General features: G+C 42.8%; 1 protein-coding gene across 5 annotated transcripts in view; it reads left to right on the top strand.

Annotated features, from left to right (window-relative positions):
- The window catches only part of RARS1 (arginyl-tRNA synthetase 1), a 736,258-nt gene that overhangs the window by 615,038 nt on the left and 103,542 nt on the right, over positions 1-17,678 (top strand). For all 5 annotated transcript variants that reach the window (XM_075344555.1, XM_075344556.1, XM_075344557.1 and 2 more), the window contains one exon: positions 14,472-14,577. In XM_075344555.1, coding sequence (XP_075200670.1) covers positions 14,472-14,577 — 106 coding nt within the window. The remainder of the gene's footprint in view (positions 1-14,471; positions 14,578-17,678) is intronic.

The following is a 17,678-nucleotide window of genomic DNA, read 5'->3' on the forward strand; positions in this document are numbered from 1 at the left end:
CAGTAAAACAACATTTTAGTGAAAAAAAATGTAATTATTTTTTATTCTTCGCCTAATGGTATAAAAAGAACCTGTGGTGCTGATTTGCTCATTTTACCTGTATCACAGGTGGAGGACTGTGCAAACCTCCAGCTGTGGCTGCAACTAACCTGACTGACGTCACCGCTGATCGCGTGGCAATCTCAGTCTCTGCCTGAGCCTCACAGCGTGCGATCATGTTCTATGGCCGCTTGGTGTGTATTCCGGTGGCAGAGCTGGAATGGTCATGGAACCTCATGGATTCAGTCAAACTTGCAGGGGTATTTTGGGGGTTAATAAAGTGGTGAAGGAGGGTGTTTTTTGTCTTTGAATTCAAATAAAGGATTTTTTTGGTGTTTGTGTTTATTTCGTTTCACTTACAGATTAGTAATGAGGGGGAGGGGGGAGTCTCACAGTTGCCGTTCCATACTAATCTAGGGCTTAGTGGCATCTGTGAGCTGACATTAACCTTTCATTACCCCCTATTGCCACAGCACCAGAGTAGTCGGGAAGAGCTAGGTAAAGTGCCGGGACTGTCACAGCTAATTGATGCGGCAATTCCAGTCAGCTGTAGGCTGATTTTTTTATTTTTTTTTTTAATGTTGTTCCTCTTATTTTCATACACAGCAAAGATAAGACTTGTATGGGGACCGACATCACTAGTCTTGATCATTTATAAAGTTATGTGGTGTAGTTTTCCTTTAAGCAGGTTAAACTCCACACAAGTTGAAAAATCTTTAATGGAATCCTCTAATTTTGGAATGGTAATTTCCAAATCCTTAAACTTTGTTTGTTCTCTCTTCGGAAGTAATGCCATAAGTTTGAAAGTCACTTAGTGTCATTCCATTCATTGGTAAATTCATGAAACTGGGTGAAAGAATATTGCCAAGTGACAAAGCATGCTTGGCAGTAAATCTGATCTCTGGGTTTATTATACTAATAAATATCCATAGTTTTCACACTCGCAGCTGGTCAAGATTAAAAGATTTTCATCTCGAAATGTGTAGACACAGTGTTTAAAAGAACTGAAGTCCTCAGTGGTTGATACCTTTTAATGGCTAACTGAAAAAATGGTAATAATTGCAAGCTCTCGAGACTACTCAGGTCTCTTCATCAGGCATGGTATAACACAAAATCTGAAGAGTCACATATTTATACACAACAGGACATAGAATGGGGCAGTAAAAAAAAAAAAACAACAACCAAGTTATATAAAACAGAACTATCTCTATGGCAGGGGGGCAAACTTTTGTGGCCATAAATTTTGCTGCAGTTCAGTGTGAAAGTTTTATTGTCCTTTGATAAGGGTCTGGTCCGGGCTGTGACACGCTCGGATGGTCAGAGGAGCACATCTTTTAACTGATGTAAAAAGGCATGAATCCATGAGACACATTCATTCCTGCTCTGAATGTGTCAAAGGTCATCATAAGTTTGTACTCCCATAGTCTCCTATCTCTCTGGGACTTGAAATTTCCTTTCAATACCAGCAATTTCATGTCCATGATGCTGTGGTCTGAGTTACAAAAATGTTTGGCCACAGGTAGATCCATCCTTTTTTCTCTAATTGTGTGGCAGTGAGAATTCATCCTTGTCCTGAGCTGTTGTCCGGTCTCCCCTACATACAGACCCCCAGTTGGACATTTGGTACATATAATTAAGTACACCACATTGGTTGTGGTGCAGCTGAAGGTACCTGGGATCTTGTAGTCCTGATGTGATCTGGGAATCTTTATCTTGTCCGTTGTCAATATTAATGGACAGGTCTTACATTTTTTCTGGTTGCAGGGAAGTGTTCCTGTTTGTGTTGGAGAGGACAGGGAGCTTCTGACAATGATGCTTCTTAGATTTGGGGGCTGTCTAAAACACAGAAGTGGGGGGTCTGGAAAAATAGATTTTAACCGGGCATCTTTTTGTAGTAATGGTTGTAGTTTCCGTGCAGCTCCTCTAAACACCTCCAGATGTGGATTGTAGGTGACTACAAGAGGGACCCGGTTGTTTTCTTCTTTAGTTTTATAATGTAGGAGATGGTTTCTTGATATTCTGGTGGCTCTTGTAATCTGGTTTTCAATTGTTCTTGGGTGGTAGCCTTGATTCAGAAAGGTCTTTCTGAGGCCCTCATGGTGATTGTCTCTATCTGTACTGTTGGAACATATTCGATTGTACCTGATAGCCTGGCTGTATACAATAGAGTTTTTTATGTGTTTTGGATGAAAACTGTCCCATTTCAGGTATGTTGGATGGTCAATTGGCTTCTTGTACAGGGATGTCTCTATTTCATTGTTTCGTAGTTTAATGATGGTGTCCAAGAAGTTGATTTCAGTGCAGGAGTAGTTGAGTGTTAGGTTGATGGTGGGATGAAACTGATTAAATTGTTCATGGAAAGTCTTCAGCTGCTGCTCAGACTCTGTCCAGATGATTAAAATATCGTCAATGTAACGGTAGTAGGCTAGAGGCCTGATAGGACAAGAGGATAAAAAGTCACTCTCAAGCTTGGCCATGAAAAGATTTGCATATTGTGGTGCCATTTTGCTTCCCATTGCAGTCCCAGTCTCCTGTAGATATATGTCATTGTCAAATGCAAAGTAATTATGGGTGAGGATGAATTTTGTAAGCTTCACCACAGAATTGGCATCAGTTCCTGTATTTTCCAGGAAAATTTTGCAAGCATTTAATCCATCCTGGTGTGGAATATTCGAGTACAAGGATTCCACATCCATGGTAGCAAGGATGGTTCCCTCTGGAAGAGGACCTATTGCTGATAGTTTTTTCAATAGGTCAGTAGTGTCCTGGATGTAGCTGGTTGTATCCCTTACCAAGGGTTTAAGGATACCCTCTACCCATCCAGAGACTTGTTCAATGAGGGTGCCCACACATGAAATGATGGGTCTTCCTGGGTTTCCAGATTTGTGAATTTTGGGAAGCATGTAGAATATGCCTATTCTTGGACTCACCGGTATCAGTTCATCAGTTCTTATGGATATGTCAGGCAGACAAGAGGCCAACTTGTTAAGTTCCTTGTAATAGTCCTGTGTAGGGTCAGACTCCAATTTCTTATAGTAGTGTGTATCCATCAGTTGTCTGTGTGCTTCCTTCATGTAGTCTGATTTGTTCATCATGACTATTGCACCCCCCTTGCGTCTGCAGGTTTAATGATGATTTCTTTGTTGGTTTTCACAATTAGAGAAAAAAGGATGGATCTACCTGTGGCCAAACATTTTTGTAACTCAGACCACAGCATCATGGACATGAAATTGCTGGTATTGAAAGGAAATTTCAAGTCCCAGAGAGATAGGAGACTATGGGAGTACAAACTTATGATGACCTTTGAGACATTCAGAGCAGGAATGAATGTGTCTCATGGATTCATGTCTTTTTACATCAGTTAAAAGATGTGCTCCTCTGACCATCCGAGCGTGTCACAGCCCGGACCAGACCCTTATCAAAGAACAATAAAACTTTCACACTGAACTGCAGCAAAATTTATGGCCACAACAGTTTGCCCCCCTGCCATAGAGAGTTCTGTTTTATATAACTTGGTTGTTGTTTTTTTTTTTTTACTGCCCCATTCTATCTCCTGTTGTGTATAAATATGTGACTCTGCAGATTTTGAGTTATACCATGCCTGATGAAGAGACCTGAGTAGTCTCGAAAGCTTGCAATTATTACCATCTTTTCAGTTAGCCATTAAAAGGTATCAACCACTGAGGACTTCAGTTCTTGTAAACAATTTTTTTTTTATCTCTACTGGCTAACACGGTACAAAGATATATTTTACTTAGACACAGTGTCTCATTTTGTTGTGTGTATTACATAGTTACAAAAGTTGAAAAATGACCTAGGTCCATCTAGTTCAACCTTCCTCCACCACTTATATATTTTGTTGTTAAATCTTTTATAACTAACAATGTTGTGTGTACTGAAAAAATCATCCAGTCCTTTTTTAAATGTTGATATAGTGTCTGCCATTACGACCTCTTGTGGTAGGGCATTCCAAAATCTGACAACTCTAACTGTAAAGAACTTCCTATTTAGCTGCCTGAATCACTTTTTTTCCACTCGTAGTGAGTGCCTCCTAGTCCATAGTATTGTCTTTGGAAGGAATAAAGGCCCAGTCACACTAAACAACTTACCAGCGATCCCAACAACGATCCAACCTGATAGGGATCGCTGGTAAGTTGCTAGGAGGTCGCTGGTGAGATGTCACACTAGCGACACTCCAGCGATCCCACCAGCAACCTGACCTGGCAGGGATCGCTGGAGCGTCGCTACACGAGTTGCTGGTGAGCTCACCAGCAACCAGTGACCAGCCCCCAGCCAGCAGCTCCGCGTGGAAGCGATGCTGCGCTTGGTAACTAAGGTAAATATCGGGTAACAAACCCGATATTTAACTTGGTTACCAGCGCACACCGCTTAGCGCTGGCTCCCTGCACACCTAGCCACAGTACACATCGGGTTAATTACCCGATGTGTACTCTGCTACGTGTGCAGACAGCAGGAGCCGGCTTCTGCGGACGCTGGTAACCACGGTAAACATCAGATAACCAAGAAGCCCTTACCTTGGTTACCCGATATTTACCTTCGTTACCAGCGTTCCCGCTCTCACACTGCCAGTGCCGGCTCCCTGCTCTCTGCACACACGTAGCCACAGTACACATCGGGTTAATTACCCGATGTGTAGTCTGGCTATGTGTGATGATTACCGTGGTTACCAGCCTCCGCAGAAGCCGGCTCCTGCTGCCTGCACACGTAGCAGAGTACACATCGGGTAATTAACCCGTTGTGTACTGTGACTATGTGTGCAGAGAGCAGGGAGCCGGCACTGGCAGCGTGAGAGCGGGGCGCTGGTAACTAAGGTAAATATCGGGTAACCAAGGTAAGTGCTTCTTGGTTACCCAATGTTTACCGTGGTTACCAGCCTCCACAGAAGCCGGCTCCTGCTGCCTGCACATTTAGTTGTTGCTCTGTCGCTGTCACACACAGCGATGTGTGCTTCACAGCGGGAGAGCAACAACTAAAAAATGGCCCAGGACATTCAGCAACCACCGGCGACCTCACAGCAGGGGCCAGGTTGTTGCTGGATGTCACACACAGCAACATCACTAGCAACATCGCTGCTACGTCACAAAAGTTGTTAGTTAGCAGCGATGTTGCTAGCGATGTTGCTTAGTGTAACGTGGCCTTAACTCATGTGTATTGACCACACATGTATTTATACATGTAAATGAGATCTCCACTGAGACGTCTTTTTTCTAAGCTAAACATCCAACTTTTTCAATCTCTCATCATATGGGAGGCCTTCCATTCCTTTCATTAATTTAGTTGCCCGCCTTTGAACTGACTCTAACTTCTGAATGTCTTTTTTTAAAATGTGGAGCCAAAAAGTTGGATCTCATATTCCAGATGTGGCCTTACAAGTGACTTATAGAGGGGTAACAATACGTTGGGATCACGAGATCTAATCTCTCTTTTTATACACCCTAAAATCTTGTTTGCTTTTGCAACTGCTGCTTGACATTGAGTACTGCTGCGCAGTTTATTTGTAACCAAAATCCCCAAGTTTTTCTCCTGTTCTGTAGTTTACTTCCATTTAATGTATATGCAGCAATAGGATTACTCCGTTTTAGATGCATTACTTTACATTTATCAACATGAAATCTCATTTGCCAAGTATCTGCCCATTATGACATCTTATCCAGATCATTTTGTAATATTGTACTATTAGGTCTATTTTTAATATCCTACATAGTTTGGTGTCGTCAGCCAAGACTGACACTTTACTATCAATCCCATCCACAAGGTCATTAAAAAAAAGATTAAAAAAAATCAGTCATAGCACAGATCTCTGCGGTACCCCACTGCTGACTATAGCCCAATTGGAGAAAGTGACGACTCTTTGGTAAGGAATAGCTAAAAGACAGGAAACAATGTGCTTATAGTTTCCCCTAGTCCTTGCTTTTGGAGTTTCATTACAAGATTATGTGCTACAGTATCAAATGCCTTTGCCAAGTCCAAATAAATCATAGCTGCATTACCAATATCCAGATTTGCACTTACCTCCTCATAGAAACCCAACATGTTGGTTAGACACAAATTATCTTTCATGAATCCATGCTGTTTATCAGTTATGTTATTCTCTCTAATACATTTCTGCATGTCATCTCTTTAAAATTCCATCAAAACCTTGCACACCACTAAGGTCAGGCTTACAATATGGTAATTACCTGGATCCACCCTCTTACCTTTCTTAAATATCAGTACCACGTCAGCTCTTCTCCAATCCTGAGGTACCAACCCTGTTACTAGAGAGTTTAAGAAGATTACATACAGCAGTCTGTCAATTACTTAGCTTAGGTCCCTCAAGATCCATGCATGAATGCTATCTGGCTCAGGGGATTTGTCAATGTTTAATTTACTTAGATGCAGGCATACATCTTCTTCTGTTAAATTAGTTATATCGTTGGGGTCCTTGATTTTTGCCTTGATAAATGATCCCTGGAACAGACAGTTCCTTGGTGAATACGGATGAAAAGTATCTGTTTAATATCTCAGCCTTTTCTACAGTGGGTACGGAAATTATTCAGACCCCTTTAAATTTTTCACTCTTTGTTTCATTGCAACCATTTAGTAAATTCAAAAAAGGTCATTTTTTTCTCATTGTACTCTTTGCACCCCATCTTGACTGAAAAAAAAAATAAAAATGTAGAAATTTTGCAAACTTATTAAACAAGAAAAACTGAAATATCACATGATCAGAAGTATTCAAACCCTTTGCTCAGTATTGAGTTAATACCAAAGTGTGTCGCAAAAAGGAGATGCATGTATATATAGGAGGTAATCTCCAAAAATGGAGCCAGGATACTATAGCAACAAAAAACGATAAAGAAATGTAGCCTTAAGACAATAAACTAATAAAAATATATTATTTTATTGAAGAACATACTTAAAAATTGTGAAAAGAAAGGAAAAGTAATGAAGAAAGTGCAAAAGCATCACAAGGCTCAGCAAGGCAATTGCAAACAGCATAAATGTGTAAATATAAATATCACATCACGAATATCTGTTCCCAAAATGGGTATAATAATAAAGTTCAATGAATGTGATATGCCAAAGAATGTACATCAAAGGCTACATGCGCACGCTGCTTTTTTTGCTGCTTTTTTGGCTGCAGTTTTGTCAGCAGAACTTTGACATTTGACTTCCCAGCAAAGTCTATGAGAAGTCAGATTTGTCATGCGCACATTGCAGTTTGTCAGCGTTTTTTTTGTCAAAAGTTTGTGACAAAAAAAATGCAGCATGTTCATTCTTCCTGCGTTTTTGTCAACATTTGTCACCCATTGAAATCAATGAGGGCATCAAAAACGCAGGAAAAATGCATGCTAATCAAAAGTGGTGCATTTTACCTGCCTTTTACCTGCGTTTTTGGTACCAAAAACGCAGGTGATTTGTCAGGAAGTGAGGTAACAGGCAAGTCTTCCCGTCCCGTCCTCCACGTGTTCCCCGAAGTACCGCTGTCCCCAGGGGAGATGATGTGGAGGACGGGGACTATCAGCGGCGGCGGCAGCGAGAGGGAAAAATCAATGTTTTCAGCTGCCAATGTCCATCCCCCTCTCGCCGCCGCCGCTGATAGTCCCGTCCTCCACATAATCTCCCCTGTGCGTGCACGCTGGGGACAGCGGTACTTCGGGGAACACGTGGAGGACGGGACTATCAGCGGCGGCAGCGAGAGGAGGATGGACATTGGCAGCTGAAAACATTGATTTTTCCCTCGCGCTGCCGCCACCGCTGATAGTCCCGTCCTTCACGCTCCTGTCAGCTCCACGCAGTAGCGCGATCAGCTGAGCTGTCACTGAGGTACTCGCGGCCACCGCTGGATTCAGCGGTGGCCGCGGGTAACCTCAGTGACAGCTCAGCTGATCGCGCAGCTGTCTTCAGTCTTCAATTGCTGCGTGGAGCTGACGGAGCGGCGGTGTCTGCTGCTGCTCCGGTCACCTCCATGCAGCAGAGCTGGAAGCGCCGCTGGACCATCCTGGAGTACGCCGGACATGAAGGGCTTTTTGGGGCTTATTAAATGGGAGAACGAGGGAATTTGTTAGTGTTTTTTATTTCTAATAAAGGATTTTTTCAGGTGTGTGTTTATTTACTGTAACTTACAGATTAATCATGGAAGGTATCTCGTGGAGACGCCTGACATCATTAATCTAAAAATTATTGGCAGCTATGGGCTGCCAATAACTCCTTATTACCCCGATTTGCCAACGCACCAGGGCAAATCGGGAAGAGCCGGGTACCGTCCCAGAACAGCCGCATCTAATGGATGCGGCCATTCTGGGCGGCTGCTGACTGATATTGTTAGGCTGGGGGGCTCCCCATAACGTGGAGCTCCCCATCCTGAGAATACCAGCCTTCAGCCGTATGGCTTTATCTGGCTGGCATTAAAATTGGGGGGGACCGCACGCCATTTTTTTTTTAATTATTTATTTATTTCTAATTTATTTTTTTTTTCAATTCAACAAGCTTTATGGGCTTGTTTGAACTGAAAAATACATGAAACAATTGTTGACAAAACTGCAGCCAAAAAAGCAGCAAAAACGCACCAAAAAAGCACCTACATTTTTTGTGACATTTCCAGGCTCTCTCTGACAAGGTGCAGTTTTGGCTGCAGTTTTGGCTGCAGTTTGTGAACACGAAAAAGAAGCAGCGTGAGCGTGCGCATGTAGCCAAAGGCTTAATTGGATCATAAATCACATAATAAAAGCCAGATAGGATGAGGCTTTAGATATCTGTTTGCAAATAATTAGAAAGCACAAATGCAGGAAAAAGGAGGAAAATTCCACAAACAATTCCCATCATAGGTGTAAATACCTGTCGCCATTAAATCACTGCTGAACCACACCAACACATGTTTCGGCACTAGCCTTTGTCAGGGAGGTGTGGTAGCAAGTATCAGGATGGGGAGGGTATTTATAGTGATATAAACCAATAGGTATACATCTAGGATTGATTATATGGCACACACACCAGGGAGGACAAGTGGCCAGATGATATCCCTGATCGCGTCATCCCGGGGGCGGGGCCGGTGACCACATGGTAACCACATGATCTCAGCCGGTCATGTGTCCAGGCCCGAACTCGGAAGTAGACAGCGAGCTGAAATATCAAATTACCACATCCGCCCCTGTGTGCGCACATCCCAGAGCATGTGTTTATAGAATAGTATAAATGAACCGCATATGAAAGAATGAATAAATAAAAATTTCCTGGTTCGGGCACGGTCATGTGACCGGCGATGACCATGTGATTATCATGTGGGTTTTTTTGGCCGCTCCCATCACCGGCTCTGCCCCTCTGACGTTTTTTAGTTATTTCTATTTATTCATTCTTTCATATGCGGGTCATCTATACTATTCAATAAACACATGCTCTGGGATGTGCGCACACAGGAGCGGATGTGGTAATTTGATCTTTCCACTCGCTGTCTTCTTCCGGGTTTGGGCCTGGTCATGTGACCGGCTGAGATCATGTGGTTGCCATGTGGTCACTGGCCCCGCCCCCTGGATGACGCGATCTGGGATATCATTTGGCCACTTGTCCTCCCTGGTGTGTGCGCCATATAATCAAACCTAGATGTATACCTATTAAACCTATAGGTTTATATCCGTATAAATACCCTCCCCATCCTGCTACTTGCTACCACACCTCCCTCACAAAGTCTAGTGCCGAAACACGTGTTGGTGTGGCTCAGCAGTGGTTTAATGGCGACAGGTATTTACCCCTATGATTGGAATTATTTGTGGAATTTTCCTCCTTGTTTTTCCTGTTTTTGTGCTTTCTAATTATTTGCAAACAGATATCTAAAGCCTCATCTTATCTGGCTTTTATTATGTGATTTATGATCCAGTTAAGCCTTTGATGTACATTCTTTGGCATATCACATTCATTGAACTTTATTGTTCTACCCATTTTGGGAACAGATATTTGTGATGTGATAGCATAAATATTTATGCTATCTGTTTGCAATTGCCTTGTTGAGCCTTGTGGTGCTTTTGCACTTTCTTCATTACTTTTCCTTGCTTTTACAATTTTTAAGTATGTTCTTATTAGTTTATTGTCTTTTGGCCACATTTCTTTATCGGTTTCAGTATTGAGTTAGAAGCACCCTTTTGAGCTAGTACAGCCATGAGTCTTCTTGGAAATAATGCAATAAGTTTTTCACACCTGGATCTGGCGATTCTCTGCCATTTTTCCTTGCAGATCCTCTCCAGTTTCGTCAGGTTGGATGGTGAACGTTGGTGGACAGCCATTTTCAGGTCTCTCCAGAGATGCTCCATTGGATTTAGGTCAGGGCTCTGGCTGGGCCAGTCAAGAATGGTCACAGATTTGTTCTGAAGCCACTCCTGTGTTATTTTAGCTGTGTGCTTAGGGCCAATGTCTTGTTGGAAGGTGAACCTCTGGCCAAGTCTAAGGTCCAGAGCATTCTAGCTCTAGAATAGGTTTTCTTCCAGGATATCTTTCTACTTGGCCGCATTCATTTTTCCTTCAATTACAACCAGTCGTCCTGTCCCTGCAGCTGAAAAAAACCCCGATATCATGATGCTACCACCACCATGTTTCACTGTTAGGATTGGATTGGGCAGGTGATGAGCAGTGCCTGGTCTTTTCCACACATACTGCTTAGAATTATCACCAAGAAGTTCTATCTTCACTCATAAGACCAGAGAATCTTATTTCTCATAATCTGGGAGTCCTTCACATGTTTTTTGCAAACGCTGTGCGGGCTTTCATATGTTTTGCACTGAGGAAAGGCTTCAGTCAGGCCACTCTGCCATAAAGGCCCGACTAGTGGAGGGCTGCAGTAATGGTTAACTTTGTGGAACTTTCTCCCATCCCCTACTGCATCTCTGGATCCTCTGCATCCACAGTGATCTTGGGGTTCTTCTTTACCTCTCTCACCAAGGTTCTTCTCCCACGATTTCCCAGTTTGGTTGGACGGCCAGGTTTAGGAAGAGTTCTGGTGGTCCACAACTTCTTTCATTTAAGGATTATGGAGACCACTGTGCTCTTAGGAAGCTTGAGTACTACCGAAATTCTTTTGCAACCTTGGCCAGATCTGTGCCTTGCCACAATTCTGTCTCTGAGCTCCTTGTGCAGTTCCTTTGACCTCATGATTCTCATTTGATCTGACATGCATTGTGAGCTGTGAGGTCTTATATAGACAGGTGTGTGACTTTCCAAATCAAGTCCTATCAGTTTAATTTAACACAGCTGGACTCCAATGAAGGAGTAGAACCATCTCAAGGAGGATCACAAGGAAATGGACAGTATGTGACTTAAATGAGTGTCTGAGCAAAGGGTCTGAAAACTTATGACAATGTGATATTTCAGTTTTTCTTTAATAAATTTGCAAAAATTTCTACATTTATTTTTTTTTCTGACAAGATTGGATGCAGACTGTACATTACTGAGAAAAAAAAAATGATTTTTTTTTTAATTTACCAAATGGCTGCAATGAAACAGAGTGAAAAATTTAAAGGGGTCTGAATACTCACTGTATATCCTCTATAATTAACCTTGTTATAAATTTTTTATGGGACCAATACTATTTTTTTTTCCTTTTGGCATTGATGTATTTATATATAATTTTGGGGTTTATTTTATTTTCTTTGGCAATTTTTTTTCAGTAGCTAATTTTGCTAGTTTGATTTCTTTTTTAAATTTCCTGTTGACATTTTTATACTCCTGAAATACTATTTTTGTATGCTCAGACTTCAAGATTTTTAACACCCTTTTTTTGTTTTGTTATTTTTTTGTACTGTCTTATTTATCCATAGTGGCTTCTTTTTATTCCTGGACATTTTATCACCAGAGGTTATACGTTTTTTACAGGGCTCTTGTAATATATGCTTAAACTTACCCCATTTATGTTCAGTATCCCCAGTTACCATGACATTGTCCCAATCTACACGATTAAGCTCTTCTTTTAATTAGTTGAAATCCGCATTCCTACAATTCCAAGTTTTAGCATTTCCCCTTTCAAATGTTCTATTGAATATTACATTATTACATTGAAACTTACCATACGATGATCGCTGGTGCCCAAGTGCTCTCGGACCTGTAGATCTGAAATTGTATTTGATGTATTTGACAGGACCAAATCCAGCAAATTATCTCCCCTTGTAGATTCATCTACCATCTGAGAAATGTATTTGTCTTGAATTGTAAATATGAACTTGCAGCTTTTAGCACAACCCGAACATTTAGTGCCCCACTATTTGTCTGGATAGTTGAAATCCGCCATAAGAAGGACCTGATGATTATTATTATTATTATTATTATTATTATTATTAATAATAATAATAATAATAATAATATTATTATTTGCTGCTTTTTTAATTTGCAGCATTTCATCCTCTACATACTCAGCTATTTTAGGAGGCTTATAGCAAACGCCCATTAGTAGCTTTCCATTATTTCCTTCCCCATGTACATTTACCCATACTGATTTTGCAGTCCCCCCCAATGTTTTCATTGAGCACAGGTCTTAAGTTAGATTTGATAACTTTACACACCTCTCCACCTTTTTTGACTTTTTTGTCCTTCCTGAATGTGGAACCCTCTACGTTTGTCACTTCATCATGGCTCTCATCCAGGTCTCCGTATTGTCCACCACATCATAATCCGTGATTGACATATGCGTCTCCAGCTCATTCCTTTTGTTTACAAGACTTCTTGCATTTGCCAGTAGACATTTAATACTATTAACACTTTCTTACTCCTCATCTCCCTACTTTCCTTGCCTGTCACTGCCCCCATTGAGCACCTTGATTCCCTACTTTCGCACTCTTGCTGTCTATCCTATTATCTTTTTTGCACAACTACCCTCCCTCCCCCCAAATCCTAGTTTAAAAGCTCCTTCATTCATCTGTCCATTTTTTTCCCCAGCACAGCTGTACCCTTCTCATTGAGGTGCAGCCTGTCCCTAGTGTAGAGCTTGTAGCCGACAGAGAAGTCGGCCAAGTTCTCCATGAACCTAAACCCTTCCTTCCTGCACCAATTTCTAAGCTACGTATTTATCTCCCTAAGCTTCCGCTGTCTTTCTAGTTGCACTTGTGGCACCGATAGTATTTCTGAAAACACCACCTTGGAGGTCATGGTCTTCAGCTTCTCTCCTAGTTCCCTGTAATCATTTTTAAGGACCTTCCACCTGCTTATAACCTTGAAATTCGTACCAATGTGCACCATGACCACTGGGTTTTCCCCAGCCCCCCCTCCAGCACTCTTTCTATCCGATCCGGCAGACAACACACTGTTCTGCATTCTCAGTCTCTGTTACTGATGACCCTGTCTGTCCACCTAATTATAGAGTCCCCTACCACATCTGTCTGGCCTTTGCTGCACTCTTTTTTCCCTCCTTCATACAGCAGTCATTTTCCTGCTTGCGAGGAGCAATGTCCTGTAGTGATCCTAGTCCTGGCCTTGCATCCCCAATACCAGCCAAGCAGGCATATGTATTTATTTGTGCCAAATCAGGACTAGGCTCCTTGACACTTTTTTCTTTACTCCTTCTTCTAACTGTTACCCAGCTACCTCTCTCTGGGTCCTGACCTTCTCCACCTTCACCCTCCTCCATAGTACTGGCTCCAGCTAGAGCCTGCTCAGTGAGCTCTAAACTCCTCTCCAGGTTTGCAATGCTACTGTATTGCAAGCTGCATGTTTAGATCCATTACCAATGCTTCAAAATATGTAACACGCTGACATCGAGCACAGACATATTCACCCTCAAACGGGTGTTCAAGGCATGCATACATATTTTTACTCTTTTTGAATATTTATATTCTAAAATAAATGTGATGTTTTAGTTTACTTATTTTTGCGGTTTTTGGAATTTTTTCATGTCTCACACACTCAAAATACAGGCTGAGGTTTCTGAGCAACGGACCCTATTTTTTTTAATCCACTTATTTTTTTTATTGAAAACACGGCAGATACAAAATCATACATGGTAAATGAAGATTACATTTTCCAACCTTCCACACATGAGGGCTCCATATATTAGAATACTCCAAGACAATCTTGTTACAATTCCTCTGCCTTACTTTAACTACAAAACAACATGGGGAAGGAGGATGGGAGGGAGGAAAGATGGGGACTTCATTTAAAGTAAGGGGGAACAAGAACAAAGGGGGGAGGGAAGAAGGTAGGGTTGGGGGGTTGGGAGGGGGGGTTAGTAAGGGTAAAGGATGCCTGCCTGCATTACCAACCTGAGAGATTTCAGCGAGCTGATGTCTTTGTGCTTTTGTTTTTATATTCGTGTTTAATGCTTGTTGGCGAGGGAAACCTGAAGAAAATGATTTTATTTTTTCATGATCTTTAACCAAGAACTGTCTTGTGGGATATTTTTTTTCCTAACTGGTTTCATTGAGATAAATATTCTCTTCTCTGTTTGTGTATTTCAGGAAAAAGTTTAAGACTCGGTCAGGCGATACTGTTAGACTAATTGATTTGTTAGAAGAAGGGCTGAAACGCTCTATGGACAAGCTAAAGGACAAAGAGAGAGACAAGGTAAACTGTGTAACCCAATCATGAAAAAAATTATACATATAGAAAAATATTTTCTATTGCTAAAGTAAAAGGAAGTAGAAAACTGAAAGATCTTTGACTTTTCCAATCTCCTTTTTCTACTGGATCACTAGTTGCTCTCTTCCTGTTTCTTAGTAATACTCTATGTCAGTAATGGCGAACCTTTCACAGGCTGAGTGCCCAAACTGTAGCCCTAAACCCATTTGTTTTCTGGAAGTGCCAACTAATCCTATTATGTAAATAATTGATTTTAATCTTATCTTTGCTGTCTTCTCTTCTCTTCAGCAGGGAGTATTACGCTCATGCTTACCACACATTGAAGCTGAGCCTCTCCCACTGCCCTTTCCAGACACAGCAATTGGATTGAACTTTCTGGAAAAAAATGCAGCATATTAGACAGATTTTAGCATGGAATGCAATCAGATTTCACCCTGTAATCCACATCTACATTTCAAAGTCTGAACATCCTGAAAACCCATAAAGACGTGCGAGTTGCTCGCCTCCCCTTTCATTGTATACTTATGTCCCCCTTCCTGGGCAACTTCCTGGTAAACATGTCCCCCCCACCCCCCATCCTTACACATATTTCCTACATTCTGTTATATTTGTCCCCATCATGGTCCCATCCTGGCATATTCCTTATCCTGGTAAATGTTCCTCCATCCCGGCATGTACCCCATTCCTGGTAAATGTCCTCCATTCTGGTAAATGTACCCCATCCTGGGAAATGTATCCCATCCTAGCATGTTCCCCCATGCTGCTAAATGACCCCATCCTGGTAAATGTACCTCATCCAGGCATGTTCCCTTATCCTGGTAAATGTCCCCTTTCCTGGTAAACGTACCCCATCCTAGTAAATGTCACTCATCCTGCTAAATGTTCCCCATCCTGGCATGTTCATGTACACCCATCCTTTCATGTTTCCTCCCATCCTGGTAAGTGTATCCCCCCATCCTGGTAAATGTATTCCCCATTTTGGTAAATGTTCCCCTTCCTGCTAAATGTACACCATCCTGGCGTGTTTCCCCCCACGCTTGAAGCCATGTTTCCCCTCATCCTTGCATGTTTCCCCCATCCTTGCATGTTTCCCTCTATCTTTGCATGGTTCCCTCCATCTTTGCATGATTCCCTCCATCTTTGCATGGTTCCCTCCATCTTTTGCTTGTTTCCCCTATCCTTGCATGCTTCCCCCATCCTTGCATGCTTCCCCCATCCTTGCATGTTTCCCCCATCTTTGCATGTTTCCCCCATCCCAGCAGGCATGTTTCCCCCATCCTTGCAGGCATGTTTCCCCCATCCTTGCAGGCATGTTTCCCCCATCCTTGCAGGCATGCTTCCCCCCATCCTTGCAGGCATGTTTCCCCCATCCTTGCATGTTTCCCCCATCCTTGCATGGTTCCCTCCATCCTTGCATGTTTCCCCCATCCTTGCATGGTTCCCTCCATCCTTGCATGTTTCCCCCATCCTTGCAGCCATGTTTCCCTCCATCTTTGCATGTTTCCCTCCATCTTTGCATGTTTCCCTCCATCTTTGCATGTTTTCCTCCATCTTTGCAGCCCTGTTTCCCCTATCCTTGCATGTTTCCCCCATCCTTGCATGTTTCCCCCATACCTGCAGGCATGCTTCCCCCATCCTTGCATGCTTCCCCCATCCTTGCATGTTTCCCCCATCCTTGCATGTTTCCCCCATCCTTGCATGTTTCCCCCATCTTTGCATGTTTCCCTCCATCTTTGCATGTTTCCCTCCATCTTTGCATGTTTCCCTCCATCTTTGCATGTTTCCCTCCATCTTTGCATGTTTCCCTCCATCTTTGCATGTTTCCCTCCATCTTTGCATGTTTCCCTCCATCTTTCCATGTTTCCCTCCATCTTTCCATGTTTCCCTCCATCTTTCCATGTTTCCCTCCATCTTTCCATGTTTCCCTCCATCTTTCCATGTTTCCCCATCCTTGCAGCCATGTTTCCCCCATCCTTGCATGTTTCCCTCCATCCTTGCATGTTTCCCTTCATCCTTGCATGTTTCCCTCCATCCTTGCATATTTCCCTCCATCCTTGCATGTTTCCCCCATCCCTGCAGGCATATTTCCCCCATCCCTGCAGGCATATTTCCCCCATCCCTGCAGGCATGTTTCCCCCATCCTTGCATGTTTCACCGATCCTTGCATGTTTCACCCATCTTTGCATGTTTCACCCATCTTTGCATGTTTCCCCCATTCTTGCATGTTTCCCCTATTCTTGCATGTTTCCCCCATCCTTGCATGTTTCCCTCCATCCTTGCATGTTTCCCTCCATCCTTGCATGTTTCCCCCATCCCTGCAGGCATATTTCCCCCATCCTTGCATGTTTCCCCCATCCTTGCATGTTTCCCCCATTTCTGCAGGCATGTTTACCCCATCATTGCATGTTTCCCCCATCTTTGAATGGTTCCCTCCATCCTTGCATGTTTCCCCCATCCTTGCATGTTTCCCCCATCTTTGAATGGTTCCCTCCATCCTTGCATGTTTCCCCCATCTTTGCAGCCATGTTTCCCTCCATCTTTGCATGTTTCCCTCCATCTTTGCATGTTTTCCTCCATCTTTGCAGCCCTGTTTCCCCTATCCTTGCATGTTTCCCCCATCCTTGCATGTTTCCCCCATCCCTGCAGGCATGCTTCCCCCATCCTTGCATGCTTCCCCCATCCTTGCATGCTTCCCCCATCCTTGCATGTTTCCCCCATCCTTGCATGTTTCCCCCATCTTTGCATGTTTCCCTCCATCTTTGCATGTTTCCCTCCATCTTTGCATGTTTCCCTCCATCTTTGCATGTTTCCCTCCATCTTTGCATGTTTCCCTCCATCTTTCCATGTTTCCCTCCATCTTTCCATGTTTCCCTCCATCTTTCCATGTTTCCCCATCCTTGCAGCCATGTTTCCCCCATCCTTGCATGTTTCCCTCCATCCTTGCATGTTTCCCTTCATCCTTGCATGTTTCCCTCCATCCTTGCATGTTTCCCTCCATCCTTGCATGTTTCCCCCATCCCTGCAGGCATATTTCCCCCATCCCTGCAGGCATATTTCCCCCATCCCTGCAGGCATGTTTCCCCCAT

Source organism: Anomaloglossus baeobatrachus, chromosome 4, assembly GCF_048569485.1.
Source record: "Anomaloglossus baeobatrachus isolate aAnoBae1 chromosome 4, aAnoBae1.hap1, whole genome shotgun sequence".
Classification (NCBI taxonomy): Eukaryota; Metazoa; Chordata; class Amphibia; order Anura; family Aromobatidae; genus Anomaloglossus; species Anomaloglossus baeobatrachus.